General features: G+C 36.1%; 1 protein-coding gene across 1 annotated transcript; it reads right to left on the bottom strand.

Annotated features, from left to right (window-relative positions):
- Positions 1–18804: 18804 nt before the first annotated feature.
- Positions 18805–20018, bottom strand: LOC107629975 (aquaporin SIP1-2). Its single transcript, XM_016332955.3, has one exon. The coding sequence runs from the start codon at positions 19928–19930 to the stop codon at positions 19187–19189; it is 744 nt and encodes a 247-aa protein (XP_016188441.1). The 5' UTR covers positions 19931–20018; the 3' UTR covers positions 18805–19186.
- Between the last annotated feature and the right edge of the window lie 1312 nt (positions 20019–21330).

Raw genomic sequence — 21330 nt, 5'->3', positions numbered from 1 at the left:
AGTGCAACCACACCCTGGAGCTATGCAACGTTTGCACCAACGTTTGCCTCCAACTTGAGGTCAAACGTTGGCCACATCTCAGAAAGGAAAATCACCCCTGGAGCTTGGCAACGTTTGCGCCAACGTTTGCCTCAAACTTGAGGTCAAACATTGGTGCCATAAGAGAATGAATGAACACCCCTGTTTGATGATTCAATGAGCCACGTTTGCGCTAACGTTTGCCTCAAACGTTAGGCCAAACGTTGGCTAGAAGAGCTGCTTGGGAAGGGCCACGTTTGAGCTCACGTTTGATCTCAAACGTTGGCTCAAATGTGGATGACAGCAAGGGGCCGATCTGCATAATGGGTTTCACGAAGACGTTTGAGTCAACGTTTGCCTCAAACGTTGACTCAGACGTGAATGGTTCATGGCCCGATTCACAAGTGAACTTCTTCCCAACACCAAGAGCAATCAACGGAGGCTACTACCAACCCAATTCCATCAAGGCCAAGGCCCACATTCAAGGCTTAATGATCAATAGAAGGAAGTGTATAAATAGAAGCTAGTTTGATTTAGAAAGGACTTTTTTTTTACTTTGAGAATTTTGAATTGTAATTGGAGAGCTTTCATTTTGATCTTGGAGAATTGGGAGGAGAATTGAGTTCTCTTCCCCTCTGGGTTTTCTATTTTCTTTTCCGCAAACCTTTATTTGAGTCTTGGGTGTGGAGAATTGAGGAATTCTGTCTCAATCTCACCTTGAGATCTCTCTTTGTTTCTTTCACTGCACCATTGGAGAATTGAGATTTGAATTTAAGTTTTCTTCTGTTTTAATCTTTAATTTGTTACAATTGCTTTCTGAATTGGATCAAGGAAGGTAGTGAGATCTAGACTTGGTTTTCTAGTCTCTTGACCACTGAGATCTAAAATTTCCTTTCAATTCTTCTGTTGAATGCTTTTTCAAGTCAAATCACTTTTCTGTTTGAGATTTACTTCAGTTAAATTCATCCTTTATTCTTCTGCCCATTGCAATTTACTTTTATTCGTTTAATTTCTGCAAATCCCAATTCTCAATTCCTCTTATGATTCAAGCAATTTACATTTCTTGCACTTTAAGCTTCAGTTATTTACATTTCTTACAATCTAAGTTTCTTCAATTTACATTACTTGCACTTTAAGATTCAGCACTTTTACTTCCTGTTCTCTTTACATTTCATGCAATTTAGCTTCTCCCTTTACATTTCAAGCACTTTAGCTTCTGTCAATTACAAACCACTCAAACCAATACTTGATTCGCTTGACTAAATCAACCACTAAACTAAAATTGCTCAATCCTTCAATCCCTGTGGGATCGACCTCACTCATGTGAGTTATTATTACTTGATGCGACCCGGTACACTTGCCGGTGAGTTTTGTGTTGGATCGTTTTCCACACATCAAGTTTTTGGCGCCGTTGCCGGGGATTGAAATAGATTGACAATGATTAAGTGAAGTGGAGATCTAGATCAAGCACTTTTTCTTTTCTGTTTCTTTAACTTTTGATTAACACGCTAACTGTTTGAATTTTTGCTCAAGCTAACTAAAACTTCATTCTAGCAATAGATTGAAGTGTCACTGGTTGTGTGTTTCTTGTGTTTTATTTGTATGTCAGATACAAGAAGAGCTATACCCACCTTTCATGAACAAGACGAACGAACTCTCAGGAGATTAAGAAGAGCTGGAAGAGGGAAAGGCATTGTTGGAGAGGGAGAATCTGAGGAAGAATATCACGAGATGGAAGGAGATTTATCTAATCCCAATCATCCATAAGGAGGGGCTAACAATAACCCACAACAGAGGAGAGTACTGGCCTCCTATACATTTGCAAATGCTAGACATTGTGGAAGCAGCATTCTTACCCCTAATGTCAATGCAAATAACTTTGAACTGAAGCCACAACTCATCACATTGGTCCAAAACAACTGCTCTTTTGGAGGAGGGCCATTAGAGGACCCGAACCAACATCTATCCACTTTCTTGAAGATTTGTGACACAGTTAAAAGCAATGGAGTACACCCTGACATATACAAGTTGCTGTTATTCCCATTCTCTCTCAGGGACAAGGCCACTCAATGGCTAGAAACATTCCCGAAGGAAAGTATCAACACTTGGGATGATTTGGTGAGCAAGTTTCTTGCCAAGTTTTACCCCCCTCAAAGGATCATTAGGTTGAATACTGAGGTGCAGACATTCACACAAATGGATGCTGAAAATCTATATGAGGCATGGGAAAGATATAAGGCTCTGCTGAGGAAATATCCACCAGAGATGTTCACTGAGTGGGACAAGCTGCAGAACTTCTATGAAGGGCTCACTCTAAAGGCTCAAGAGGCACTTGATCACTCAGCCGGAGGATCATTGCAACTGATGAAAACTGCAGAAGAGGCTCAAAATCTCATTGACATGGTAGCTAACAACCAGTATTTCTTTGTTCATCAAAGGCAACGCCAACCGTCACAAAGGAGAGGAGTAATGGAGCTGGAAGGAGTGGATTCAATCTTAGCTCAAAACAAAATGATGCAGCAACAAATTCAACAACAATTTGAGCAAATAGCCAAGAGGATTGATAATCTCCAAGTTGCAGCAGTCAACACAAGCCAACCATCAACCACATGGGGGCAAAATGAAGAAACTCAAGAGGAGCAACAGCAAGAGCAAGTCCAGTACATGCACAACCAAAATTCTGGGCCAAATGAAGTCTATGGTGATACTTACAACCCCTCTTGGAAGAATCACCCAAACCTTAGGTGGGGAGACAATCACAACCAGAATCAACAACCATGGCAAAGGAACTCAAATCAAAACACTTCAAGAAACAACCAAAACCACAACCAGCAGCAAACTAACCAAAACCCTTACAGAAAACCCCAAAACAACTACCCCAACTCCAACCATTATCCACCCAATAACCAACCCACCAACCAAAACACTCACCATCAACCATCAACACCCCATAACCAACCAATTTCACATGACTCTCAGAGGATCACTAATCTGGAAATGTTAATGGAAAAGATGATGAAGCACCAAGAAATGACAACAAGAAACCAGGAAGCCTCCATGAAGAATATGGAAAGGCAAATTGGTCAGCTCTCCAAACAGATCACCATTGAAAGGCCATCAAGCTCACTACCAAGTGACACCATTCCTAATCCAAAAGAGGAGTGCAAAGCAATACAACTAAGGAGTGGAAAGATCTTGGTGAAAAATGAAGAAGCAACCAAGAAACCAAAGGAAAGTGACAAGAAACAAGCTGAAGAAGAGAAAGCCAATGATGAGAATGTAACAACAAGCAAAAATGCCGCAGAAGAACTCAAAGAGAAGAACAACCAGCCATACAGTTCAAAGGAAGAAGTTCAAGGACAGCAGCAAGTGGAGAAGAGCATTACACCTCCACTGCCATATCCCCAAAGATTCCACAAAGAAGCAAAGGATCAACACTTTCATAAGTTCCTTGAGACTTTCAAGAAGCTAGAAATCAACATTCCCTTGGGTGAAGCGTTGGAGCAAATGCCTTTGTATGCCAAGTTTTTGAAGGAGCTTATCAACAAGAAAAGAAGTTGGCTGGAGAAGGAGACTGTGCTGCTCACTGAAGAATGTAGCGCTGTGCTTCAAAAGGGAATCCCACCAAAGCTTAAAGATCTAGGGAGTTTTGTAGTTTCTTGCACCATAGGCAAAATGACATTAGACAAGGCTCTTTATGATCTTGGATCTAGTATCAACTTAATGCCCCTATCCATGATGAGAAAGATGGCTATAGAAGAACTCAAACCCACCAGGATGTCACTAATCATGGCGGATAAATCAATCAAGACACCTAACAGAATTGTGAAAAATCTGTTAGTGAAGGTTGGGGGAGTTTATCTTCCCCGCGGACTTTGTAATCTTGGATACTGAAGAGGAAGGAAATAATTCAATTATCCTGAGAAGACCATTTCTAGCAACTGCAAGAGCTATTATCGATGTGGAAAAGGGAGAGATGATCTTTAGAGTACACAATGAGCAAATGGTCATAAATATTTTCAAGTCCATGCAGCACCCCCCTGAGCAAGAGGATTACTTAAGAGTGGACATGATAGAGAGCCTGGTGGAAGAAATGTTAGATATTAATCATCATGAGCAGGAAGAGGAAAGTTACCAAGAGACAACAGAGGAACAAATAGCCGAAATTTCCATTGACAAAGAGGGAAAGCCAGACAAGAAAGAAGAAGTACAAAAACAAGAATTGAAGCCATTACCCACCCATCTCAAATATGCATTCCTTGGCAAATCAGAGAGTTTTCCAGTGATCATCAATTCGTCCCTGACAAAAAAGGAAGAAGGAGAACTTCTTGATGTACTCAAAGCTCACAAAGATGCTTTAGGATGGACCATTGACGACCTAAAAGGCATCAGCCCTGCAGTGTGTATGCATAAGATCCTCTTCGAGGACAATTCCAAACCAGTAGTTCAACCTCAGAGAAGGCTAAATCCCACAATGAAGGAAGTTGTCCAGAAGGAAGTAATGAAGTTGTGGAATCCAGGGATAATCTATCCTATCTCTGATAGCTCATGGATAAGCCCAGTTCAAGTGGTACCAAAGAAAGGTGGGATGACAGTCATTGTTAATGAGAAGAATGAACTCATTCCCACAAGAACTGTGACAGGATGGAGGATGTGCATTGACTATAGGAGGCTGAATGATGCCACACACAAAGATCATTTCCCACTTCCCTTCATTGACCAGATGCTTGAAAGATTGGCCAGCCATGCTTACTATTGCTTCCTGGATGGCTATTCTGGGTATAATCAGATAGTGGTAGATCCAAAGGACCAAGAAAATACTTCATTCACATGTCCATTTGGAGTTTTCGCCTATAGAAGGATGCCGTTTGGGCTATGCAATGCCCCAGCCACCTTTCAAAGGTGTATGCTCTCCATTTTTTCAGATATGGTCGAAAAGTTTTTAGAGGTCTTCATGGACGACTTTTCTGTTTTTGGTGACAATTTCAATGCTTGCCTGAAATATCTAACTCTTGTCTTGAAACGGTGCCAAGAAACTAATTTAGTTTTGAACTGGGAGAAGTGCCATTTCATGGTACCCGAAGGGATTGTTCTTGGTCACAAAGTTTCAAGAAAAGGGATAGAGGTTGACAAGGCAAAGGTGGAGATCATAGAAAAACTCCCTCCACCAACTAACGTGAAATCTGTTAGAAGTTTCTTGGGGCATGCAGGATTTTATAGAAGGTTTATCAAGGATTTTTCTAAAATAGCGAAACCTCTGAGTAATCTGCTGATGATTGATAATCCTTTTGTCTTTGATGAAACTTGCCAGCATGCCTTTGAAACTTTAAAAAACAGACTCACAACAGCACCAATCATCACACCCCCGAATTGGGAACTACCTTTTGAACTTATGTGTGATGCAAGTGACATCGCAATTGGTGCTGTGCTTGGACAAAAGAAGGGAAACTTGCATCATGTCATATATTATGCAAGTAAGGTTTTGAATGAGGCTCAAAAAAATTACACCACAACAGAAAAGGAGTTATTGGCTGTAGTTTATGCATTTGATAAGTTTAGATCATACTTGATAGGATCCAAAATTGTGGTTTATACTGACCATGCTGCCCTTAAGTATTTAATGTCAAAACATGATGCTAAACCAAGACTTATCAGGTGGATATTACTCCTGCAAGAGTTTGATATTGAAATAAAGGATAGGAAGGGCACTGAAAACCAAGTTGCTGATCATTTATCGAGGCTACCAAAAGAAACAATTCAAGAAGCCCCACAGCCTATAAATGAAAGCTTTCCAGATGAACATCTGTTGCAGATCCAACAAGCACCTTGGTTTGCTGACATAGCAAACTACAAAGTGGAGAGGAAGATACCTCAAGAATTCTCTAAGCAACAAGTGAAGAAGCTAATCAATGAAGCAAGGAAGTTCTTGTGGGATGAACCTTTCCTGTTCAAGAGATGTTATGATGGAGTGATTAAGAGATGTGTCCCTGAGAGTGAAATAAGGGATATATTGTGGCATTGTCATGGCTCAGCCTATGGTGTACACTTTGGCCCAGAAAGAACAGCTGCAAAGATACTGCAGAGTGAGCTCTATTGGCCAACTATCTTCAAAGATGCCAGAGAGTTTGTTCACCAATGCAACGAATGCCAGAGAGCAGGAGGATTGACGAGAAGGAATGAGATGCCTCATAATTTTATTCTGGAAGTATAATTATTTGATCTATGGGGCATTGATTTCATGGGACCCTTTCCCCCTTCCTATTCTTTCAGATATATTTTCGTGGCAGTGGAGTACGTCTCAAAGTGGGTGGAAGCCATAGCCACAACCACTTGTGATGCACAAATTGTCCTTTAATTCCTTAAGAAGCATATTTTCACTAGATATGGAGTTCCCAAGGGTCTTGTGAGTGACGGTGGTGGCCATTTTTGCAACAAACAGATGGAGAAACTCCTCCATAAATATGGAGTCATTCATAAAGTAGCCACGCCATATCACCCCCCCAGACTAATGGACAGGCTGAATTAGCAAATAGGGAATTGAAGAAGATCTTGGAAAAGACAGTAGGAAGTACAAGAAAAGATTGGGCTTGGAAACTGGAGGATGCACTCTGGGCATACAGGACAGCTTTCAAGACTCCCATTGGGAAGTCCCCCTTTCAGCTATTATATGGAAAATCTTGTCACCTCCCTGTGGAGCTTGAACACAAAGCTTTTTGGGCTACCAAACTCCTAAATCTCGATTCTCAAGCAGCAGGAGAGAAAAGGTTGCTACAACTAAATGAATTGGATGAATTTAGGTTAGAAGCCTATGAAAATGCTAAGATATACAAGGAAAAAATCAAGAGATGGCATGATAGGAAGATTTTGAAGAAAGAATTCAAACCAGGACAGCAAGTACTCCTGTACAACTCACGGCTTAAGATTTTCCCTGGCAAGCTTAAGTCTAAATGGACTGGTCCATATTTGGTAACCAAGATTTTTCCTTATGGAAACCTTGAACTGTTAGATGAAGCAACAAAAAGTCATTTCACAGCAAATGGTCACAGAGCATAGCTGTACTTAGGAGGACAATGGGACAAGAAAAAAGAAGTTCAGAACCTGAGCTGAGCAAGAATGAAGGATGTCAAGCTAATGACAATAAAGAAGCGCTTGTTGGGAGGCAACCCAACCTGAGGTAGTTCCTTTTCATATCCATTTCAATAAAAAAAGGATTGAATAATTGGTATGTATTGCAAGGAGCTAAGTTTGGTGTTGCACACCAAAATAATTTAAGGGAGAATGAAGGATTCTAAGTTTGGTGTTCCACCAAAATCTCATTTAAAAGCACATTCTCACTTCTGGCACAATGCTAGCTCCAAGCAATCAGATAAATTATTCAACCATTTAACTGCTTTCTAGGTTTAACTCCATAACCTTTAGCAAGGACACAAAATTTTACATATAGTTAACTTGATGCATCAGAGACAGTGGCAAGGGACTAAGTTTGGTGTTCACACACCAAAGTAAGTTTAAAAGCCTACAATAAAGTCTTGAACACTAACCAATTACCTAAGGGCTTGAGAAACAAGCAACTTCCATTAACTCTGCAGGAATTCAATCACTCTCTTGGGAGGGCTACACACCATTAGCTGAGAGTAAGAAGAAGGAGCTACCTAGAGGTTGTATTGTCACTTAACTCCATCAGCATTGAATTACTCTAAATTGGAAGTTTGAATATGCCCATCTTAATAGTAACTATTAGTTTAATAATTGTGCATCCTGCCTGTTTAACTTTGCAACAAGTAGGCTAGTCTAAGTGTGTACTTGTGTGTTTACTTTCACTTAACTGAATGCATGCTCTGTCCCCTGCATCTTTAATTCAATAAAAGAAATGTTTGGAACATGAAGTAAGATAGTTCATTGCTAGCTGGAAGTACAATAATAGTAAGTGGTGGTATTTATGTGTGATTGTGTGGTAGCTCACTTATAGTAAATAACAGGAATAGATTGTCTTCTTTCTAAGTGTAAACTAGCTCACTGTCTATGAATCTCAAAAATAAAAAGTCCTTGGTTGAAAAGAAAAAAATAAGTAGAATGAGAAAAGCCAAAAGTGGCAGCAAAGAAAACAAAAGAGGAAAACAGAATAAAGCTAAACACCAATAGCTTGAACCTTAGAATATATGCCTGTGGTGTCTTTGTACTAGGATCTGCTTGGATTATTAAGTTCTTTGGAGTGCATCAACACTTGGTAACTTGGGTTAACTAACCCGGGATTATCAACTGAAAATCCACTATCAAAAGCAACTTAGCTACAAGACATTTAGTGACCCAAAGAGGTGCTGGGCATCAATGTTTTAAGAGAAATGTAAGCCAAGTGTTTATAGTGAATAATGTGTTGAGCACAAATAAAGAAAGAAAAAGAATTGCTGCACACATGACATTGAGCTGGATGTTACAGAAAAGGAAAATAAAGAGAAACAAACATCAAGGACAAATAAATAATGAGAGGTCATAACAGTGTGTTAAGTGATGCTTGGAGGAGACTTTCTATGCCTAGATGTCAATAAGAAGTGAGTAGTTACATATCAGCATAAAACCCCATGAGCTACCAATAATACTCTGCTAGCATGAACATCCTCATCCATTTCATTCTTTCTTCTTAATAATTCTTTTCTTGCTTGGGGACAAGCAAGCTTTAAGTTTGGTGTTGTGATGACAAGTCATCCTAGCCTAGTTTTACTAGTCTTTTTCTTTGATTTTCAATAGGTTTTATGCACTTTCTTGGGGCACAAGTAAGTCAATTGGGTGGAATTTCATGTTTCCTTAGATTCAATCAACCAGGGATAAATTGATGCATTTTCATGAGTTTTGTGCCATAATTGCTTAGATGACAAGAAGAAGAATAACTCTCATGATTATAGCATAGCTTTGATGCAATTGTTGATTGATGATAGGTGGAAAGAGGTTTGGAAGAAGGTTGAAGAAAAGGGGATAGCAAGGGGCAAGAAGAAGCACTCACGTTTGAGCCCAAGTTTGCCTCAAACTTGGACTCAAACGTGAGGAAGAGTGCAACCACACCCTGGAGCTATGCAACGTTGGCCACATTTCAGCAAGGAAAATCACCCCTGGAGCTTGGCAACGTTTGCGCCAACGTTTGCCTCAAACTTGAGGTCAAACGTCGGTGCCATAAGAAAATGAATGAACACCCCTGTTTGATGATTCAATGAGCCACGTTTGCGCTAACGTTTGCCTCAAACGTTAGGCCAAACGTTGGCTAGAAGAGCTGCTTGGGAAGGGCCACGTTTAAGCTCATGTTTGACCTCAAACGTGGATGACAGCAAGGGGCCGATATGCATAATGGGTTTCACGAAGACGTTTGAGTCAACGTTTGTCTCAAACGTTGACTCAGACGTGAATGGTTCATGGCCCGGTTCACAAGTGGACTTCTTCCCAACACCAAGAGCAATCAACGGAGGCTACTACCAACCCAATTCCATCAAGGCCAAGGCCCACATTCAAGGCTTAATGATCAATAGAAGGAAGTGTATAAATAGAAGCTAGTTTGATTTAGAAAGGACTTTTTTTTACTTTGAGAATTTTGAATTGTAGTTGGAGAGCTTTCATTTTGATCTTGGAGAATTGGGAGGAGAATTGAGTTCTCTTCCCCTCTGGGTTTTCTATTTTCTTTTCCGCAAACCTTTATTTGAGTCTTGGGTGTGGAGAATTGAGGAAATTCTGTCTCAATCTCACCTTGAGATCTCTCTTTGTTTCTTTCACTGCACCATTGGAGAATTGAGATTTGAATTTAAGTTTTCTTCTGTTTTAATCTTTAATTTGTTACAATTGCTTTCTGAATTGGATCAAGAAAGGTAGTGAGATCTAGACTTGGTTTTCTAGTCTCTTGACCACTGAGATCTAAAATTTCCTTTCAATTCTTCTGTTGAATGCTTTTTCAAGTCAAATCACTTTTCTGTTTGAGATTTACTTCAGTTAAATTCATCCTTTATTCTTCTGCCCATTGCAATTTACTTTTATTCGTTTAATTTCTGCAAATCCCAATTCCCAATTCCTCTTATGATTCAAGCAATTTACATTTCTTGCACTTTAAGTTTCAGTTATTTACATTTCTTGCAATCTAAGTTTCTGCAATTTACATTACTTGCACTTTAAGATTCAGCACTTTTACTTCCTGTTCTCTTTACATTTCATGCAATTTAGCTTCTCCCTTTACATTTCAAGCACTTTAGCTTCTGTCAATTACAAACCACTCAAACCAATACTTGATTCGCTTGACTAAATCAACCACTAAACTAAAATTGCTCAATCCTTCAATCCCTGTGGGATCGACCTCACTCATGTGAGTTATTATTACTTGATGCAACCCGGTACACTTACCGGTGAGTTTTGTGTTGGATCGTTTTCCACACATCAAGTGTAAGGCCTTACAAGTACCCCAACTTCCAAAAAGAAAAAAATAGAGAGATTGGTGGCTGAAATGCTAGAGGCGAGCATCATTCGTGAAAATCAAATTATTTTCTCGAGCCATGTCCTGTTGGTAAAGAAAAAAAGATGATAGTTAGCTATTTTGTGTGGACTATAGAGCGCTCAATGCCATTACGATTAAGAATAAGTTTCCTATTCTGACGATAGAGGAGATTTTAGATGAACTATTCAGTGCTGAATTTTTCTCTAAGATTGATCTAAGATCAGGTTATCACCAGATTCGCCTGAATGATGAGGTTATATCGATGACCGCTTTCCAGACCCACCATGGCCATTATGAGTTCGTAGTGATGCCCTTCGGGCTCACCAATGCTCCTTCAACTTTTCAAGTAACTATGAATAAGGTCTTTTAGTCTTATTTGCAAAAGTTTATTGCTGTGTTTTTTTATGACATTTTGGTGTATAGTAAGACATGGGAGGAACATCTCCGACACTTGGCTTTGGCCCTCATTACTTTAGCTCAGCATCATCTTTTTGCTAAGAGATCTAAATGTTTCTTTGGACAGCAGCAATTTGAATACCTTGGTCATATTGTGGGTGTTGAGGGAGTGAAGGTGGATTCCTCCAAGATTGACTCTATTCAAGCATGGCTGAAGCCAATGACATTGAAGTAACTACGGAATTTCTAGGCCTAACAGAGTACTATAAAAAATTTGTTAAATGATATGCCCACATTGTGCACCCACTCACCAGGTATAAGACTAAAGAAGGAATTTTATTGTATCAAGACCGTGTGTGGGTGCCGGACTATCAAGGGGTGAGGGAAACGCTCCTACACGAGTTTTACTCTTCGCTACGAGGTGGACATGGAGGGGTTCTTAAGACCTATAAGGCTCTAAATGACTTGTTTTTTTGGCCGCAGATGAGGGCAGATGTGCAGCGGTACATTAAGCAGTATACAGATTGTCAAGTCACTAAATACATATTGGCTAAAGCACAAGAGTTTCTCCAACCGTTACTAATTCCATTGAAGCCATGGGATGAAATTTCATGGATTTCATTATGCAATTGCCAAAGTCAACTGGTTTTAATGTTATCTTAGTAATGGTGGATAGATTTAGCAAGATGGGGCACTTTACCTCGCTGAAATCGGGTTTCACTGCCAAGGATGTAGCGAAAGCTTTCACCACTTCAATGGTCAAGCTACATGGTTATCCTGCAGCTATGATCTCAGACAGGGACCCAATTTTCAAGAGCAGATTCTGGAGAAATTTATTTGAATTTAGTGAAACTAAACTACATTTTAGTACAACATATCACTCCCAAAGCGACGAAAAAACTGAGGTTGCAAATAGAACACTGGAATAGTACCTATGTGTATTCACTCACTCTTATCCCTCTCAGTGGGCTTCCTACCTAGCTTGGGCAGAATTTTGCTATAACAGCTCCTACCACATGGCTATTGACATGTCACCTCACAAAGCACTCTATGACTATGCTCTGCGCTCATTACCGAGATACATCCCAGGTTCAGTTCAGGAGTTAGAAGTGGATGACTTTTTACGCGTCAGGGATGCTCTGGACAGGGAATTGCAGTTTGCCTTGCAGCGTGCTCAGAAAAAATGCAGCAACAAGTAGATGCACACCGGTGGAACAAAGAATTTCACTTGGGGGATTGGGTGTTATTGAAGATTAAACCATATCGACAATTATCACTCATAGGGACTTAATATAACAAGTTGCTGAAACGATTTTATGGACCTTATCAAATTAAACAGAGGATAGAGAAGGAAGTTTACAGTCTCGAGTTGCTTGTGCGCTACACCCAGTTTTCATGTGTTTGTGCTGAAGCAATTCCATGGACATTGCTGGCGAAACCTCCCTCGATGGCTGACTTGCCATCTTCACTTCAACCGAAGTTCCTTGCAATTTTGGGACGGCGTCGTATCACCACGTCGGATGGACCTCACACCCAAATTCTTGTGGATTGGGAAGGAGTTTCACGTGAGAAGACTACTTGGGAGGACATCGAGGTGTTATGCATGTTATTTCCTGAATCAGACCTTATGGATAAGGTTATTTTGGAAGAAAGGATGATTGATAGGTTATTGTGGATATTAGGCCAGAGACAGGACCAGTAGCGAAAGAAAGGGTGGAATTAGAGAAAGCTAGTGCTGAAAATGAATTAAAGGAGGTCGGGCCATTAGCAATGGAATCCAAGAAAATCAAAAAGAAAGCAAATTGGATGCAAAACTACATTGTAAATCAATGAATAGGGATTATTATAATTTTATCTTTTGCCACTTTGGCCAGTTAGTTAGTTACAGGATAAATATTATACAGTAAAACATCATAATGAAATAATTAGTTAGAAAAATTTTTGGGATTATTCCTTAAGAGTAAACTCTCATTTGAATAGAAGCGTATCTTTCTTGTAATCCCTTTTCTTCTTCTTCTTCATACATCAATTCAATAATTTTATAATTCATATAATTTCTTATCTACAATGTTATTTTCTAATTTAACATAAACTATATAGAATAAATTTATTAGTATTCAGATATTTTGTTCGTAATGTATGTATAGTGGAAATTAGCTATTTATAGGTTAAAAATCGAATGCAACCTACTAATCAAAGTGATAGAAAAGCATATATAAAACTAAATTAATATAAAATCATAATAATAAATACCTAGACGTTATATCAATTTATGATATCCTTTTTCCACAAACTTTAGTAGCAAATTAAGTTTGCAATGTTTAGATAAATCAGCAAAAATAGCAAAATTGATTATAGAACAAGTAAATAGGGCATTGCCATGCAAACTTACAGAAAACTAATGTGAAAAATAGAACCAAAATGAATGAAGAACACGATAACCGGTGGTGACGATGTCACATAAGAGAATCAAAGGGTAATAAAAAAGAAAGAAGAGACGAATTGGAAACATGAACAAAACTTGCTCTCTAAAAAAATTTAAGGCAACAAAAAAAAAAACTCAAAATGCTATTTGATAATATGTTAGAATTCATGATGAATTGTAGAATAAATTTAATATCCAGATATTATTTGTGAGAAAAAATATAGAAAACAATGTGAACAATAGAGTAAAAAAAAATAGAATTTTAGTGGAATAGAATAATTTGAGGATAGAGTATTTTTTTATTTTATTAGACTAAATTTACAGCCCATTATTCATATTATTCACAAAAATCATTGTCTATCTAGTAAAACCGTATGTATTTGTAATGTACAGTGACTATTTATGAGCAAATAAAGGATACAATGCAACCTTGTCATAATAGTAGAATCAATACAGATGGAAAAATGGATTTATTGGTCTCCCCCAACCCCCCTATTTCATTAAACTAAATACAGATGGTTCAGTGTCAAAGGAGGGAAAGGCTGTGTGTGGTGGCATTTTGCGGGATCATGAAGGACAATTTTTAGTTTGTTTTAGCGCCAATCTAGATGTTTGTACTGTTACTGTGGCTGAATTGTGGGGTATACTTCTTGGTACGAAATTAGCTATTCATTTGGGTATTGCTAATCTCGCTATCGAGGTTGATTTAAGAGTTGCAGTTTCGTTGTATCTGAATGAGATTGTCGATCTCCATGGAGCTCGCACGCTCATCATAGCTATTAAAAGACAGGCTCGGCAAGTTTTCAAGTTGGGAGCTTTACCATGAATTTCTAGAAGCAAATTGGTGCGCCGATCGTTTAGCATCTAATGGACACTCTCTGGAATTTGGTTGTCATTTCTTTTATAATTTACCTTTTTGTATTTCGTCTTATTTTCTTTCTGATGTCATAAGCGTTTCCTTTTTTAGAATAATTTTTACGTAGTGTCTTTGGACTTTTTACCCCGTTATTTATCAAAAAAATAAAAATAAATAACAGAATCAATTTAATATCAAACTAATAAATCAATATAAAATTATAATAAGATATATCTAAATATTATATATTAATCTATAACATTCTAAAATAAAGTCTAACATACATATATACTAAGCCATTGAATAATCTTTTAATACGTGATAAATTTTATCAATCCAACATTGAATTATGTCATCATATATTATCATGATAATTAAGCTTACTGAATTTCATGAAATTTATATATAATCATATTGTTTGTATCTTTAAAATATATATGTAAATACAATATATATTAACATGCATTATTTTAATTGAAATATAAAGAATTAAAATAATATTATTTTAACTATGTGTAAAGATCAAGAGTCGTAAAATCATTTTTGTTGAAAATAAGAAAAAAAAATTAAAATACCCATCATCTATATATAGTTGATACCATCTAATGCGACAAGACCCAATTGTTATTATATAAACAATTGAATAATGTTAATAATAAACAGAACTGTATATTAAAAACAAAATCACATGTAATAATTTTAGAAGAGCAAAAGCTATTATTTGATCCACCATTTGAGAAAAGGAACAAAACTAATTTATTATGCTAAAAAAAAAAATCAATAGTAGAAGTGAAAGTTTCCTGTGTAGATGAAACTTAAAGGACAGGACAAGAATGGAAGAGAGCAGGAAGTTCCGAATATGTATAAATCCTTTATGCATAGTGATAGCTAGGGACCTCATATTTCAGATCTTGGGATTTTCACCTACTCAACCTAATTCCTCAAAATATATCTTTTAACCTTGTGCTGGGGATGTACATTGCTTGTTCGGATAAGTTACTGAGAGACATAAATGTCATGCATGTTACACACTGTATATCTATTTATGCACACTTGAATTACACCAATGGTGAGGTACGTAAGTAACAATCTCTTTCATCATGTTTGAAAAAACAAACTTCTTATTGTCTTTCTCATCATAATTAATTGATTAATTATTGCAGATTGTCCAAGAAGATCCTTTATCAGCTTAGGATTCCATTAAAATAGTTGTACACTTACACTATACTATCTACTCCTAATTCATAAGTGTAAGTTAATTATCTTTGTACTATTTATATATATTGAATTCTTTATCAAATTTCTTTTAATAAATACATCTCAGAATTGTATGAATAAAAACTATTTGATGATATATACATTCTCATCTAGAAGCCTATTTCTATCACAAAATTTTAATTTAAATAATCAACCTGATATATTTCTAATGAAATGGTTGAACTAATATATATAATTTATAGTTTATAACAAGTTATTGAAAGATTTAAGGAGTAAAGCATTAAAGTAGTCTTTGAGAAGATTGACGATTTGCACTAAAATAATCTCCCAATCTTAATTGTACTATTTTAATTTCTGAGATTCGAAAAATGCACTATGATAGTTTCACACCCATTTTTCATCACTGAAGCGTTAACATACACCATGAATGACATGGCAAATAAAGTCCTTGCCATGCAAGACATAATAATGACTAGCTGAACTAGCAAATAAGTGTGGGATCATAATTGCATGTGGGAGCTAGACACCAGATAATTCAATGGGATCAACCACGATGACCCGAAGTCCTACCAGAATATCGAGAGTAGCAGAGTGGTGTGCCTGTGACTGTCGCCCAACAAGTCTTATTTTTTAGATGTTCTAATTACAATGTGAGTGTTGAGTTTAGTTCTTTCATCTTTGTTAATGGGCTATGTTTGAAGGACTATTTTAAAGAAATGGTGTGAACTGTTTATGTGAACTGACAATGGATAAAAAAATGTGGATGAAAAAGCGAATTCTACATATGACAATGACCAAATGAGGCTTAATTTTGCATGGACACTTGAAAAGTTAAAAGCTAGGGTGAAAACCCAAAAAATTATACGTTCAAGTGTTGTTTGTAAATGTATTTGTAATGTTAGTGGTTGATGTTCGTCATGAATTTTAAGCTCAAGAATTTCAGGTAATAACCCTTCATGCTCAAAATAAATATCAATTAGACTATTTGTTCTTTTTATCCCTAAAGCACCTTTTTTTTAACTCATTGTGAGAAGTTAGAACTCTTAAATTAACATTTAAATTCTTCGGGCCACCAGCATTCTTCTATCTTATCATATCTAAATTTGATGTAATAATTTCTCACAAAAAACACATTTAATATATTCTCATCAAAGTCACCAACACATGCTTATTATCAGATGAATATATCGTTTTTCCATTGTCATCTTTATGAAATTTTCCCTGTGATGAAGCATAATATCCATCAATATATCTATTTGCATTATTGAATTTTTCATTAACACGAGATTAACAAACACAATAACACAACATATCACATTAGTCAGAATTCACCCTAAACATTAACAAATACTACAAAAAAAGCTCTACAAATCATTATGAAAAATTGAGATTATTCCATCATTGAAAATAGAACATAAAAGAAAACCCCTGAACCAGTCACAGAAGAATGAAGAAAACCTTAGCGAAGACTCAGGTTTAAAAAAAGTTAAATCGAGCTAAACAAAAAGATGTAATGATCATCCAGAAACATGTATACATTTCGTAAAAAGACGAAAAAAGATTCTTCTTCAACACTAATCTCTATGACAAAACACAAAATCCTTGTAGCTACAATCGAATCCTAAAATCCTTCAGCAACCACAAGTTTCTTTCAATCTAGTATAGAAGGAGAAGACGAAGAGTGATCAAACAGAGAGAGGGGAACATTTTATTAGCCATCCCCTAAACGACGTCGTTTAGTGTGTGGATCTAATGATGAGTTTTCCGATGAATAAACTATTGGGCTAGACTGGCCCAATAGGGTCACAGTGTAAGGGCCCTCTACTGCTACTTCCCTTCTCCACGTGGCCACATTCATCAAGAGAAATTTAGAATTTTTTTTATTTATTTTTTTGTGACTGAAATAAATAAATTAAAAAAAAAAAAACAAAAGATCTACTTAAATAGAGAGACAGTGCATTGCTGTGATTCCTAAATGCAAATAAAAAAAAAACCATAATTATTCAACTTCATTTATCCATATTACAATTTTCATATTTTATTAATTATTATGAAATCAAAGGATTTTTCCTTTATCAAATTTCTAGCTGCAATAACTTAAAAAGATATTTATATTTTTCACATTAAGTTAAAAAAAATAAACCTAAATTCACAAACATACTGCGGGAGCTGCTAATTAAAAGAAAAGAAGATGAAAATACATCTTGATAAATTAAATATTCTAACAACTTAAAATATATAATAATAAACTATTAAATAATTTTTGCTCTATTAATTTTTTCACACATGAAATTCTTAATATTCCTCCTAATGTCACAAAACTTAAACCTGTAATGATAGTAAAATTTAACCATATATCAACTTGTGTTCGCAATCACTGAAGTGTCTTTTTCATGAATACGTATCAGTTTGTTAGTCTTTGATTGAACCATTCTGCAATTTGGTTCACTCATAAATGTGTTCAAGTTGATGCTTCAATCTGAAGAGCTATTTGTAGCCTTCTGTTCTTGCTCTTGCTCATAATAAATGCTGAGTATAGTATTTATTTATCACAATAAAAGTAAAAGTATTTATTTATTGAGAAACGAATTTAACCGTTTAGTTTTACAATATAGAGTACTTAATAGAGTACATAAGTATATTTCTAGTTCTGGTTGATAAAGAGAGCATATTACGTTAATCTCCCTGAACTATGGCAAAATTCACCTCAACTCCCTTCTACTGTTCAAGCTAATCTTCTACGCTTCTATTTAGGATAAGTTAAAGTTATATTTATGGAAGTATTTGGCGTTATCTTTCACAAAATATAAGAATACCGAGTGTAAAATAATCCTAGGTTTCAAAAGATTTCATAAATCAACAGGTTTTACAAATAGATCTCTTCAAGATAATCTGCACATGCATTTATGCGCTATATACAGGTTTTGGCAGTATCTTACACTACTTGTTACTTCATTGATGGCTCTTATATTAGTGTTCATCAAATATAATTGTCATGATGAAATTCAAACCAATGTAACCTATTTACTGAACTATTCAAAGTTTTCAAAGCAATTTACATAAATGTAATAGTATTATTCATTAATTTTGTGTCCCTGTTACCTTTTGAAACAGGGCAATGTCTTAGAGGAAATGTAATAGTATTATCCATTTGGATTACTCTTAATATTATACTAAATTAACTAACCCATAAAAGATTACCTTGTTTGGTCATAATATACATAACTGATAATTTAAATTTCAGAGGAAATCTGGTAATCAACATTACTAATAAAAGAGGTAGCTATCTACATTATTTCTCAAATACTGCATACCAAACAATATATTGTAATATTTCCAATAATTGAAAAGATGATAATCATCTCTCTGGTAATCTAAAATATTGGTAATGCTAATAGGCAATATGTGAAACACCCCCTTAGTGCATAATACACAAGTTCAAAGGTTTAGTATGGTGTATCATATTATTGTCTCTGAAACAGATTGCAACAAATCAAAGCTAGTGGTTATCCCCATTTTTGCCATAGAATTTCACCTTTCAGATAATCACATGGGTTGTATTTGTAAATGTGTACAATTTAGCAGCTTTGACATTAATATTTGCATGCACATCAATGCAACTGAAACTGACCAATTCATCAAAAACATGAATTGGGCTTAGAGAACATTTAATGCATGCTCCAAAAATGCTTAAACTTTAATCATAAATGAAACATGAATTAAAATGTATAGCAAATAGTATAAGAAAAGAAACATGAATTAAAATGTGAAGAAAAATACTTGACTAACAATTGTGGTGTCTCAAGCCTCAAGCTTTCTTCTGCTTCTGCTTCTTCTTCTTCATCATCTCTGGTGGTGACATAAAGAGAGCCTTATAAACCAAAGCAGCAAAAAATGCCCCAATAAAAGGACAAATCCAATAGACATAAAACAGCTCCCAATTCATATGCCTATTATACATATAAGCCCAACCAAATGCATTTGCAGGGTTCATAGAAGGTCCAGTGTAACCAGAACCACAAATAGCCAAAGTCAAAGTTGTCAAAGAAATCATATAAACCTTCAAGAAAGGATTCTTAGGACCCTTCATAACAATAATAAGTATAGCCAAGTTAAGTGCAAAAACCAATGCTCCTTCAGCAAAAGCACCAGTGTGTAAATCCACCTTCAAGTAAGGACCTTTCAGCAAAATCTTATACTGTGGAGGCACCACAGAAAGTAACCCTTTTGCACCAAGAGCCCCACCAAGTGCTTGAGCAGGGAACCTTATGGCCAATGATGAGAGTGATGAATCTGGCCTTAGGCCTAAGAAGTAGGATGAAACTGTGGATGAAGGGTTGAAGCTTGCACCACCTAAGAACCTTCCAATGGAGGTTATGGTGAAGACTATGATGGAGTTTATGATTGTTGAGAGGAATAGTGATGGAAGTGTGAATGGTTTGAATCCAAGAAATGAAGATATCTCTGATGAGATAATCCTTTGTGATGAGAGGCTGAAGACCCATACTGATGTTAAGATTGCATCTCCCATGGCTGATTTTATAGCCCCCATAAGTGTTATATTCTTGAAATGGAAAGTGGAAACTCTTCACACTTCACAGTTTGTGGTTGGTTGGCTACAAGTAAGAACTTGAGATTAGAGAAGCAGAGGGACGCAACAAAATAATTAAATAATTAAAGTTAAAGCCAGGTTCCAACTTGTTTGCTTGTCACGTTCTGGGGTAGGCCACACGTGACGTGATAAATTAAGAAAGATTCCTAGGTACAAGTTTCACTATTTAACCCTTTTTTAAATTTTTTAGTATATTAGGTAAATTTTTAATAGTAAAATTAAAAACATTAAAAAAATTAAAAAATATCTTTTTTTAAGAAGTTACAATTTATATTTTTTTAAAAGATTTTTTTAAAAAAATATATATTTTTACCTTATAAATGAACAAAAGAATATTTTTATTTTATTTTATCCAAACATAATTAATAGATAAAGAGATCTTTTTATATGAGATATCCAAATATAAAATCACTTTTATTTTTGTAAAAGATCTTTAAAATAAGGTTTAATTACTCTGGTAGTCCTTATAGTTTTGTAAAATTTTCAATTAGGTCCCTATACTTTTTTTTTTAATTGGATCTCTGTACTAATTTTTTTTTTCAATTAAGTCCCTCTTAGTAGTAATTGGCTTAATTTTATAGGGACCCAACTAAAAAAAATTGGTATAAAGACCTAAATAAAAAGAAAAAAAAAAGTGTAGGGATCCAATTAAAAAAAAAGGCAAAAAACATATATGTGCCAAGGGGGGTTTATAATTACCCAAATCAGCAAAACGAAATTTTGATACATCAATCCACCAAAGAACAAATATATGTAATTCGAATTAGTTTTCAACGTAATTCGAATTGATATAACTCGAATTATTGACTAGTAACGTTCCTAAGTAATTCGAATCAATATGCATCGAATTAATGAAGCGTAGTTCGAATTAAGTCAATTCGAATTACTAGCATCAACTGCATGAAGAGGGAGTTCGAATCTACTTGATTCGAATTAGTATTGGTTGCTTACTTAGGGTAATTCGAATTGATATGATTCGAATTATGTATATATGGTGTGAATGAACTTGATTCGAATTACTATGAAGCAGAGGTCTATATATATGATGTGTACGTGAGTTGCTCTCAATAGAGGGGTCAGATGGCTAGTGAGGATAGTTTTCTAGTGTTGGTTCACCACAGAGGATCGATTAAGAGAAAAACTCGATCCGGTGTGAAGTTCACCGATAAGGATCATCTCTGTATTATCGTGAGGCCTACGACGAGCTATGATGACCTTGTTAGCTCTGTACTTCTGAAACTTGGTCTGGATGGTCTGAAAAGGGTTAAGAAGTTTTTCTATCGCATTCCAACGACGGTGCTCCAAGATACCGTGAAGTATGATTGTTTCACGATCGGGAG

This window comes from Arachis ipaensis, chromosome B3 (assembly GCF_059453495.1).
Source record: "Arachis ipaensis isolate K30076 ecotype BB chromosome B3, ASM5945349v1, whole genome shotgun sequence".
In the NCBI taxonomy this organism is placed as follows: Eukaryota; Viridiplantae; Streptophyta; class Magnoliopsida; order Fabales; family Fabaceae; genus Arachis; species Arachis ipaensis.
Note: the sequence above shows the minus strand (reverse complement) of the source record. Positions and strands in the feature narration are given on the sequence as shown.

What these genes read in the sequence shown, in the direction of transcription:
- LOC107629975 (XM_016332955.3), bottom strand. Translation starts at nt 19,930, where the DNA reads ATGGGGGCTATAAAATCAGCCATGGGAGATGCAATCTTAACATCAGTA.